The sequence below is a fragment of the Nyctibius grandis genome, chromosome Z (genome assembly GCF_013368605.1).
Source record: "Nyctibius grandis isolate bNycGra1 chromosome Z, bNycGra1.pri, whole genome shotgun sequence".
NCBI classification, from domain to species: Eukaryota; Metazoa; Chordata; class Aves; order Nyctibiiformes; family Nyctibiidae; genus Nyctibius; species Nyctibius grandis.
The window spans coordinates 78,615,518-78,627,837 of record NC_090695.1 but is presented as its reverse complement, the minus strand read 5'-3'; the positions used below and the strand labels follow the sequence as shown (position 1 = coordinate 78,627,837).

Genomic DNA, 12,320 nt, shown 5'->3' with positions numbered 1-12,320 from the left:
GAGTGGCAGAGAATAAGAAGGAAGCCCTGTGCCATTAAGATCTTCAGAGCTTTGAAATCCACTGGGATCAATACCTGTACTATCTATAGCATTAGCTGCTTCTTTGACGTTGTATGTGGGAATAGGAGAACTAGGGAGATAAAATAGTTACATGGTTTATGGTTTTATAATGTGTACTTGTAAATGATGTTTTATGATTTTACATTTTCCTCTAATTCTTTTAGCTGTTCAGTGGTACTAATTATCTTACTGCTCCAGTCATATACTGTGGGAAGTACTCTGCACTTTTGGAAATATTAACATTCCTTTGCGTACCTTTCCAGAATAAATTATAGACAAGTTATTGAGTGTGTGAACTGTAATTTGTCTTTTAAAAGGGTAGATGTATTCAGATCTTCTTAGAAGAGAAGCACAGTCTGAAACCTACTGTCTTTTGAATGAAAGCCAAGTACAGTAAGAGTAAAGGCCTTTCTAGTTGACAGCAGCTTATTGGGTCAAGCAATAAATAATATTTCTGGTGTAGTTTATAATCTTTTCCCTGTTTTATTATATTACCAACATTTTACTTAGAGATTTCCTGTTAGTTCCTGTAAGGTTTTTTTTTTTAATTAAGCTGTTCTTTTACTTATGAAGATATTTCATTCCTAGGTTAAAAATACTGACATGTCCAGGGGCATGTGGTGTATACTTGAAGGATTACTGGAAGAGTATTTATTTCCTGATGTAATCACAGAACTTGCTGCTGGACAAAAATACTCTACACCTCCCGTGCAACTTCTTCATTCTCTTCTAGAATATGTCCTGTTGGTGAGAGATGAAGACTAGAGTATTATAAAAGTTAAAGCAAGAAGTTGAAGTATTATGGTCTCTGCTTCCGACATTGTATTTAGTGGTTTTTACTGATGTATTCACTTGTCACGTTGCGTTCATCGATGCGTTTGTGTTAAAAAGGGAAGAGTGTAATACCTAAGGATTTTTTGAAAACTATTTATGTACAAGCCATATGAGTGTAGTGCTTTAAATATTGTGGAAGAATTGGCCCAGAATTTTTTTTGTTGCTTGTAGAAACAGCACTTGTGTGACTTTTTTCTTTTAACTAGTAGGCCACAGAGAGAGAGCTCAGTTGAGAAGAAGGTTTGTTCTAAGCAGTGATGCATACAGTTGGAATATCACACTAGGGCAAGCACTCCTTGTTTCCTTCCTTTTTTTATGTAAACTCTGAATTTTGCTGCTTGCAGTTATGCATTAAATTGCATGTTACTTCACTGATTAAATTTTGTCTCTTGGAATTGTAAGGAATAAAGAAAATACATAAACTCTTAGTGATTATGGATCAGTACAGAGCCAATATTATTTTCTCATTTTATCACAGGGAAATACTGATGCAATATTTTATGCTAAACTTCTTCACATTTTGTACCTTACTCTCCAACGTGATCCTCCTTGGAAGTCCCCATCTATGTTAAAGTATTATTTGGATCTTCTTCAGTGTCCTGTCTGTAAGAAAGGCACATGGTCCTTGATAGAGATGCTTGTTAGGTAAGAAACTTCAATGACGTATTGGATGCAATAGTTATGTTACTCCATACTCAGGATTGGGGGAGAAGGGTTGGAATTCTGTTGTATCAAAGTCACATTTTCACCAGAACAAGTTAACTGTATGTGAAGGTCTAGAAACGTAACTGAGATTTGGACCTTTTATGTTTCAGTAAGTGTTAGCTCACAGGCAGAGGGGTTTTTTTTTAAAAAAAGAAAAAATGTGCATATTTTTGACCTCCTCCCTTTTTTAAAAATTATTTATTTGTTTTATTTTTTAACCTTTCCACAAATTAGAGTAATCTGTGTATTACTGGTGTTCTGGTATATATGTACACACATATATATATCTGCAGTTAAAAAGCAAATTCCAGTCTTATCTTAGCAAACACGAAGCTTCATGTTGTATTTTGATTTTAATTATAAACTTTATTATCTTGTTCATGAAGTCTGATTATATCCTATACATCTACAAAAACAAGACTCAGTACATAGGAGCTGTTTGGGTAGTTGATCTATGCTTTAGCTTGAGAACTCATTTTTGTAACTTACATCAATAGAAATTAATTCTTCCGTTCATTTGGAAGAGAAACTGTACCTCTTCTTATTACTATGATACAATCTTAAGTAACATTTAAATACTTTGATACAACCGTGATTAAATATATATGAATGTGTATGATTGTAAGCATGTCTATAGTCTTGAAGGACATTGAATCACTGTAATTAGACATTTAGTAGTTTTTATTAGGAATATGTTACATGGAATGGAAGAGAATTTATCTTTTAGGTAGAGTATTTTATCTTTTAGTACTTAGTGGCAGAATGTGAATACCAAGCAGTTGTATACTTGGTGGGTTTTTTGTACATGTTCTTTCCAATACTCAAAATTCTAGCCAAAAAAAATGTGTTTACAGTTTACTTCAAAATTATCTCCATCATGTTAGACAATCATTAGACTTGATCACAAACTGTAGTCCTGTCAAACAATATTTGTGAACTGTTAACCTGAACTAGGGTTTGTAGGATGTTACAATGTCTCTAAAATATTACAAGACTACCTTGGAGTCTAAGGTTTTTTAAGAAGTTGTATTAAATTCAGTAATTGTACAGTACCTCAAGTAGAAACAGAAAAATTAAATACAGTTAAATTATTTAGTTCACATTATAATACAAAGTCTTAATCTGCAACACAAAGCTCCAATCACAAACATGTTAATTTTTTTTTGGAAAATACAGTTTTAAACCCAGAAGGTTAGGCTTTAAAATTATGAATGTTGCTGGGGAGCAAGTTATTTCCTCGTCAAAATTGTCAAAAGTCAAAGCTGACTTTTTTTGCCAATGGATCAGACTATGATTTCCATCATACAAATGGACTTTTTGACGTTTATTTTTCAGGTCTTGCCTTTATTGCAAAACCATTTGTCATGCAGTCCCAGTTTCAGGGAGAGGAGATGAACAGAAGATAGTTCATAAAACATTATTGAAGTTTTTCTTTGATTTAGTAAAAGCTGAAGTAGAATTTCTGACAAAAAGGTGGGTTTTATAGGATAATACTTTCTTACTACGTTTTCACAATTTCACATGAGTTTCTGTGTCTACAGCAGGTTGTATTCTGATTTTTGTATGTCCCTAGTAAGATACTGCTCTACAGAGATGCAGTTGTTTAGCATTTCCTTTTATATTTCTCAATTCTTATTTTTTTTATTGTAATTTGTATATGTTTTTTTCTACTCATGTTTTAAGGCCCCTGACTTTTCACAGCATATTATTTCTCTATATTACAAGTTTCATTAAGCATTTAATTTTGTTCATGAAGTTGTATTTTTAGCTTAGCAATGCTTCAGTATTCATTCTCTAAGGTAGACAAGCAGCATTTTGAAGATACTGATTTTTTTTTAAATTCAATTAACTGTTATCTTTTGCAAGGGAGACAATTATCTTTCCTTAGTTCATGAAGTATAAAAAAAGTCTTAGTTTTGCTCTGCCTTTATATAGTAAAGGCAGCCTTTACTTTATATAATATTAGCACAATATCAGAGTTCCTTCAGTCTGACTATAACAGTCATCATTATTTTACTTATTATTCATCAGAAATTGTGTCTGATCTTTCCATACTTTAAAATTGCCAAACCTTTTTATGTTTTGACAGAAGACAAGGTTTCTGTCTGGTAACTATAGTAATCAAAGTGGCATAAAGATTTAGTTTTTTTCACTTCCTTTTTTTACAGTTTGGTTAAAGGGACCAATTCAGAGCGTCAGCAAGTCATGCCACGGACAGTTCTTCTGAAGACCTTTTGGCTGGGAAGTGAAACCTCAGTGCTTTTTACCAAAAACATAAATATTCTAGCAGATTGGGTCATACTTTCCCATAGAAAACTGGACAGAAAAAATGATGTGAGTATGAATTTTGTATTTTAAAATAATGAAGACCGACATTTTTTTTTAAAGGCGTTCCTTTGTTCATTCCTTTGTGAGGAATTATATGTAAGTATCACAGCTGCTTGTTATAGCTGCCTTTTGTTATGAAGCGTGCTGGTTTTTGCTCCACTAAAGGAAATGAATTGATCCATAAGATTCTCGTATTGATCTGTAGAGAAGAAACGAGTCATGAGTAGCTTGTTGGCTACATTCAGATGTTCACATGCCCTTACCAGCGGGTATTACTGTAGTCATTAGGGACACCAGCTTAGCACATCCTGTCAAACAATAAGGTGTAACGAAAGAGGTGATTATCTTATTTTACAGTGATTGTATTCAGGAAATGTTGAAAGGAGAAAGCTAACAAAACTAATAGTTTTTCGCTATTTTCTACAGATATGCATTATTTTATTTTAATAAATGCCCCAGTTTTCTTCCCAAGTCCTTTAGTTTCATTTGGTATCTTCCCTAGGTCTTTTCATAAAAATGGAATTGAAGGCAACTTAACTGCGGTTCTGTGACCTGCTGACCAGCAGGACATTGACCTGAAAGATACTGCGTGTCCTCTATACCACCTCTTTCTTTTCAGAAGATAGAGGCCTTGTAAAACGTCTTTGACTTCTAGATTCTCACATAAAATACAAACTTACTGCTGTCTCTGCGTTCTCTTTTAAATTATTGTGAAAGCACGGAATAAATAGGTACTTCATTCACTTTTTCAATACAATAACAGAACAACAATAGAAAATCAAGTATTCCAGAGAAAAAAGCACTTTCGGTATAATACCTAGTAGTTCTTCATTATGTTAAGAAAGCAGAAAGATTAAACATAATGAGAGCTTCACTCATCTTACCTAGCCAGACCTCCTACCTTTTTTGAGGGCTATCAAAGCAAGACATTCTGAAACAGTGCTGCCTTTTATCCTTGGTCAAGATATTAAAAAAGTGCCTAAAATTAGGCTTCTATACCCATATTTATATTTAAACAACCTACCTTTTCAAAGGTACTGAGCACCAAGCAGGCTTGCATTCAGTTGGTGTCAGTGGCCATTCTGTTTCTTTGGAAAATGAGGCTGCTTTCATATGTTTCCTGGTGTTGAATCTGCAGTTTAAGTGTAGACACTATTTTCTTTTTTCTACTGTGCCTTCTTTTGACAAGATCCAGCACTGTAAGCCATGCCTTTTTCATAAACCATTCTTTGCATAAGCAGCATAATCACTTGTGTCAGATAGAGTGTAGTACATATATGAAAAATAAACTTAAAAGAAAGAAGAGAACATAACATAAAACAGAGACCTACCTCTTGTTTAGATTCTACTTTTTTTATATACATATATATAAGAATTGTACTTTCAGCACAAAACCCAGATGCCTATTGCTTTCCTACTTTGATCTTATGCATGGTAATGTACAATATCCCTGCAGATATGAATTCTAGCCTTAAAAAGCAGCTGAGGCATATAGTTGCCTCATAATATGTGTAGTGTTGTATGTTCTTTCTTACAGCCTTATTATTTAACTTGACTTTATTATTTAACTTCATATCTACATATTGCATTTCCTTTCCCTTTGCATTTTTTGGCAAAAATAAACTCTAAAACAAAGTACTATATTTTTACATTCAAAACTTGTCATTATCCCTTTCTGTACTCTCAAATTTGTTATACTAAAACTTTATATACGGATTTTTCCATATATTCAGAGACTCCATTTGAAATTCCATTACATAGTTGTAAAGGTCATTCAGAAAGCCAAAGGAGCAGATTCTCCCCAGCTATGCAGGCAGAACTGTGTTTTCTTTTCTCCTTTTTTTATTATTTTAGAGGTGCAACAACAAAACCACAGTATTTCCATGTCATTAAACATAGCATATTGGGTGCAAAATTTTCCTTCCTGTCTTCAGTTTAAGGGTGTGTGTCATTGTTAACTGTTTGTTTTTTTAAAAGCTGTTTGCTTAAGAGGCAACCTATTGGCAAGAAACATGTAAGGCCATTCAGAAACCTAAATGAAAGGAATGACTTTGGGTATTCTTGCTGTCTGCATAGGCACAGAAATTAAGTGTTTTGTAGCACAGCGTAAAGGGTTGACCATGTTTCCCAGCTTACACAAGCCTGTAAGCTCACGGGAAGAAACAAACATGCCAGTTGTGCTATACTGAACTTCCGTGCAATTCTCCAGTGAAAATATCTGTAAACAAAAACAGATGAATAATTTCATTAAATTCTTTTTTGGGCATATCTAACACATTCTTTTCTAAGTAGTGAAAGTGGGCAACTTTTTTTTTTTTTTTAGCTTTTTATAACAGATTACCTTTTTTGTGATTCAAAGAGATTGCAGCAAATCAGCTCTAGAGTGGAGGGGAAATATCCCTATATGTTTCCTCTCTTCTACTGCTAATTTGTGGCAAAATTATGTTTTTTATATATGTGTGTGTGTGTGCATAAAAAGAGCAATTCAGAAACAGTTATAGTATTCTACGTGAGAAAATCTGTGCTGAAATTCTTAAACACTTATTGATTTTCTTGGTTTACATACTCTGAAGGTATTTCACTTTTCAGGCCTATTATAACCTACATCAGAAAAAAAAATAAAGAATGAAGGGCTATAAAGACTTAACTTACATATATGAGTGCGTTTGCTTTCTTGTGTTAGATAGGATTTACTTTATGTTAAAAGTACCAGAATAAAGTCAGTGACAGGAAACTGGATGCCCTTGTTCATCACTGTGTTAATCTGCTGGGACAATTTGGTGGAATAAAACTGAAACACTGTCCTCGTAGTTAAAAATGCACTGCCAAAGAACACAGAAGTTTTTCCATCACTTGAGATCTTCAAATCTATATTGAATATAATTTTAATATAAATAACATTTATTATTTATTACATTAGTTAAATAGATTTGATGCAGAAACTCCTGCTCAAGGTTCTTTGAATCAAAGCTGTTAATTCAGTTTTAGAATTTACAAAGGAAACTGTATATCGCTTATCACACTTTGAGTACTATTGAGCTATTGCATGGCTTTTCACAATGTTACAAATGGTATCAGAAATGCTTTTCATCCCTGATATCACTGGTAGTTTTTTAAAAAAAAGATGTCTTTCATAGCCTGACAAAGGAGTGAAAAAGGCATTCATTCCATCTTGCATATTTCTGATTTGTTTTCTTCCATGTTTCAGGTATCACTACGTGGTATAAATTTGTGTAGTGTAAATTTGTAGAACTAAATGTCTTTCTGGTCTTTCTGTCACTTCCAATAGCTTTCTTGCAAGTATGTTTTAGGCACTTTTGGAGTACTGCATAACCCTCAAAATACGTACACCACATGAAAAAGAGCTCTAAAGAACAACTCTGAAATAACTCTGTAATTCAAAGTAAAAAAGTTAAAATGAATTTTCCTATTACTTAAAAGCTTTCCTATAAGAACTTTTATGTGTACTAAAACATACTGTGAAACTTCTGTCACTGTAGCACTTGACTTGGCAAAGCATTAAATGGAACAGCAATGTAGGAATTGCATTTGCTAAGCTGGCAGACATAAGTTGTACTGGTGTGACCTTTGTATGCTAACACAGTCAACAGCCTCTTCCCACTTCAATGCTTTTCTCAGTGACATAGCTTTGATTCTCAACAATAAGAACAAGGAAGAGAGTTTTGAAAAAAGGTTTAACTTGATCTTAATTTGCTGTGCATGGTGTAGTGGTTTGACCCCAGCTGGCAGGTAAGTCCCCACCCAGCCACTCGCTCACCCACCCCGCAGCAGGACGAGGGAGAGAATTGGAAGGGCAAAAACTAGAAAACTCTTGCGTTCAGATAAAGACAGTTTAAGAAGTGAAGCCAAGCTGCACGCACAAGCAAAGCAGAAGAAGGAATTCATTCAGTGCTTCCCATCGGCAGGCAGATGTCCAGCCGCTTCCTGGAAAGCAGGGCTTCACCACGTGTAGCGGTTGCTTGGCAAGGCAAACGCCGTAACTCTGAATGTCCCCCCTCTTCCTCCTCCTTTCCCCAGCGTTTATTGCTGAGCATGACATTTATATGGTGTGGAATATCGCTTTGGTCATTTTGGGTCAGCTGTCCCGGCTGTGTCCCCTTCCAGCTTCTTGCACACCCCCAGCCCACTTGCTGCGGGGGCAGAGTGGGGAAAAAAAAAGGCCTTGGCACTGTCATACATGGTACCAATTCCCATGTTTAATGGAAATGCTTGCTTTTTCCTTTTTAATATTGCATGAGTTTTCATTACTATTGTTTTGTGGTTGAAAATGAAAATATTTTTAAGATGTTAATATTTAAATATTTTTAGAAGAGGTGATACTTTCAGTAAATTAGAGCATTTCCTCCTAATTTGTAGCATTGAACCATTTATTTCAAATTTCAAAACATTAAGGAGAAGCTCTTGGTTTCTACTACTATTGTTTTACCAAAATGTCAACCAAGCCTACACCAGTTGACAGTATCTGGTTTGTCTTTGTCCATGTCCATAGATACTTAGCTGAGCAAACGTAGTTGCAACTAGTGTATCAGCCACATTTAATATGCAGCTATATGTCTGACTGAGACACATTATTAATACTTGCAGTATTAATAGTCGTTAATTTAAATCTGCTGCCTCAAGGTCAGCTTTCGCTCCCCATCACTTTCCTTAAAAATATTTCACAGATGAAGTAATATAAGCTTGTGATTTAGAAACAAGAAAAAGATTGTGAATACTTGTGCTTTACATCTGTATCTACCTCAGATTACATCTATGTGTCCTTGATCCTGTCACTTACTTCTGTTAAAATTGTTCTTATTTGCTGCATTTGTATAATTTATTTCCTGCAAAGAACTATTGATGGAATTAAATTATTCACCCAGTATCTTGCTTTGGGGTCCAATGGTAAAAGAGGTATACATACTTAAGGGAAATTTAAATGCATTTCGGATGTTTTAAATTAGTTCTTCATTTTCTTTTGCTGAATCCTCAGAAGATAGGGAGTAATGTTGCTTTTAAAATACTTAAATTCTAGTTGAAAAAATTATTTTCATGTTGTTGATATGCCATATCAATGTTCTCAGGTTTTGTTTATTATGAGATCCCACAGTTCATCTACAATAAAGTATTATGATACACTAAAGCAAGGGGCAAACCAAATCAAGTAGCGCTTAACAGAGTAAGAGGAAGTAGGACTGGAAGCAATCTGAGAGATCACATTCCTTGCAGATTTTGCCTGGACAGTTCTTAAAAGCCTTCAGTGACGGAGATTGTACTGCCTCCTCACAAAATGTTTGTTTGTAGTTGTGTTTATTCCTTTTCTTTTGAATGACAACTATGTCTATTAACTGTAGGGAGAGTATTTACGCAGGTTTTTGACAAATTACTTTGTAATCTTTTCATTATAATTCTCATCTGTGTCAGTTTCTGTTGCTTTTATATATGTCTATTTGATTTATTGATGAAGCTCAAACTGTTTCAGTCTTTGGTGCTTTCCAGCTCCTGAGGGAATCCTGTTAAATTATTTTAAACCAACCTTGAACATATTTTGTTCTCAAAGGAGTATCAGACAAACCATTGACTGTGGCGTGAGACCACAACAAAAGACAGAAGAGTTTTGTTTCCTTTAAGTAATTCTATAAAATCTGAAGTTGACAGGCAAGGTAGTACAAATTCGGTTCAATTTCCCTCATAACCAAAATTGTCCATTTTGAAGTACTCATCCTCTTTCACAAGAATGTAACAACTGGTGCTCTAGTGTAACAGTAGTGATTCTCTGGTAGAGCCTTAGGTAAGTGTGTTTGGGCAAATGGATTTCATGTGTTCCTACTATGTTGCATGTATTCATCCAATTTGCACTTTCAAAATTGATATACAAATACTGAATTTTCTGTGGTTGTACATGTGGTCAGAGGAATAACTTATTTCAGAATCATTGTATTAAATATTTCTACATAGCACAGAAGGGTGTTGAGTAGACAGATCTGACTTGACTTTGCATAGGCTAACTCAGAAACCAGAAGCATGGCTTTACCCAAGCAATACTGATGAAGTGAATTCGCCATGTGGGTGAACAATTAGGTTTGTCTGTCTCGTGGTACTTTCTGGAGAGCACGTTGAAGTGTTGTATGTTGTCTTGATGCCTCCTGAAGAAAATATGCTTTGGCTTTTTTACCTACACAAGACCATTCCGTGCAGGGGACAAAAAGGTAAGGCTAATACCCATAAGTATGTTCTTTCTAAATTTGCAGCTGCTAGTCTCTTTGGAATTTTTAGTAGCAGAAGAAAGTTTCCTGATTCCACAAACTGGCTGCCAAAGTTTTTTCTGTGCAGGAAACTAACACCTTGCATCCTTTTCCCTTTTGGCACAGATATATGTGGTTAGTCACAAAAGGAGCTTTAATGTCATGATGAAATGTTTAGGAAAAGAGAATCCTAATAGCGCAGGAAGAATAAGATCCCTGTAATTGTTGAATGAAACACAAGGCTAACTAGCATAAATGCAGTCCTTGAAATCTAACAATTAAACAAAACCTAATTTAAAGAGAAATCACACTTCGTACTTGAAAGCTTTGATCCCATTTTGCATGTTGTTTTAGACAGTATGTTTTCAAATAGCTTGTATTTCTCCAATGACAAAGCTTATTTGATGTGGCATCAGTGGCATATTTATTTTGTTGACCTGGCTGCAACAGTTGGCGTTTGAGCAGAAAAATAAAAGCCAGCAAAGAAGTGATGTGGCAACAAAGTGGGCCTTTATCTAAAGAAGTTCCCTAGTGTTATTACTGGTTCGTTATCAGTGTGAATTTGTTATACAGTACAGGTCTATAGATAACGCTTTTTTTTTCATTTAGGCTTTCAGATGTGAAATAGCTGGTCTATTAAATGCAATTCTTGGAACTGTAGTGGAATATTGGATCATCTCAAATTTGCTTATGGACAGAAATGTGTTTCATCAAATAGCTGATGATTTGGCACAGTACATTGCCATGTCATGTGATGGTGAGTGTTGGAAATGCCTCTCAAAGTTTGTTTACCTGATACACTGAAGTCCTAATTAAATCCTTGGTTTACCTTCAAGTTATGTTTTACCTTCTGTTGCAGCTGTGCAGTCTTATGATGTGATGTGTACATATGCAGGGAGCTCTGTTTTATTGTATGTGTCTGTCTGTCTGTCCCAGGGAAAGATGAAATAGAACAAGCTTTTCTGTTGAAATCACTCTAAATAAATCTCAACAGGTGTTAATGCAAAAGCAAGATTATACAGTGTGAAGAAAAAGAAAAATCCTTGGAGCTATCTTGTCAGTTTAGGAAGAGCTTTAAGCTAATCATAATAAGCCGTAACTTTGGGGAGGCAATTGGAGACACCTTAGCTCAGGCCAATTCTCAGGTGAAATTTTTTGCTCCACAAACTTGATCTTGTTTGCTAAAGACACTTCAGCCATAAGTCCAAAAGCTACGCTGAACTCTTTGACACATACAGACTTCAAATGAAACATTTCGGTGTCTCCTTTCAAATTCTTAGACTTAATAGAATTTATTTGGGGTGTGGGGGAAAGTTCCAACTAGTCCCTGAATCACTATTGTTCCTCTTCATCGACTATACTAGATAAAGAGAAATGTCACGGCTCAAATGAACCATTATGATTTAACATGGAATGTCAGTTGAGGTATCTGTTCTTTTAGCAACTAGGGAAGGAGGAACTCAAAAGGCCAAAAAATAATCACAAGAAAATTACTAAATGTTTTTAATTTCATTTTTGGACTTAATTCCCACCAAAGCTTTTTTCTTTTTTTTTTTTTTTTAGACACACATACCCCCACACTCCCCCGAACCTCCCACCCACCCAGCCACACCCCCAATTACCCCCACACCCCCCCGAACCTCCCACCCACCCAGCCACACCCCCAATTAGGAAATAGTGGGAAAACTGTAACTCATCTGTTATACCTGTATGGATATCCTCGTTTCAGTCATCATTTTCTCTAGAGATAGGTGTACATAGGCTTAATTCAAAGTGTTGCTGTGTTCTCTCCTACGTGGACACTTGAGAAGAACTATTGTGAAGAGGTGAAGGTTGAGGGCAGCCTTGGTTGTAGTGACCATGAGATGGTAGAGTTCAGGATCTCATGTGGCAGGAACAGAATAGCTAGCAGAATCACAACCCTGGACTTCAGGAGGGCCAACTTTGGCCTTTTCAAGCAATTGCTAGGGGAAATCCCATGGGACAGGGTACTAGAAGGTAAGGGGGCCCAAGATAGTTGGTTAGCATTCAAGGACTGCTTCTTCCGAGCTCAAGATCAGAGCATCCCAACAGGTAGGAAGTCAAGGAAGGGTACCAGGAGACCTGCATGGTTGAACAGGGAACTGCTGGGCAAACTCAAGTGGAAGA

At 35.5% G+C, this 12,320-nt stretch overlaps 1 protein-coding gene across 2 annotated transcripts in view; it reads left to right on the top strand.

The window, feature by feature from the left end:
* Positions 1-12,320, top strand: part of SLF1 (SMC5-SMC6 complex localization factor 1) — a 40,788-nt gene that overhangs the window by 16,505 nt on the left and 11,963 nt on the right. For both annotated transcript variants that reach the window (XM_068423334.1, XM_068423335.1), the window contains exons 8-12: positions 649-807; positions 1,373-1,539; positions 2,935-3,072; positions 3,768-3,933; positions 10,782-10,929. In XM_068423334.1, the coding sequence (XP_068279435.1) occupies positions 649-807; positions 1,373-1,539; positions 2,935-3,072; positions 3,768-3,933; positions 10,782-10,929 (778 nt within the window). The remainder of the gene's footprint in view (positions 1-648; positions 808-1,372; positions 1,540-2,934; positions 3,073-3,767; positions 3,934-10,781; positions 10,930-12,320) is intronic.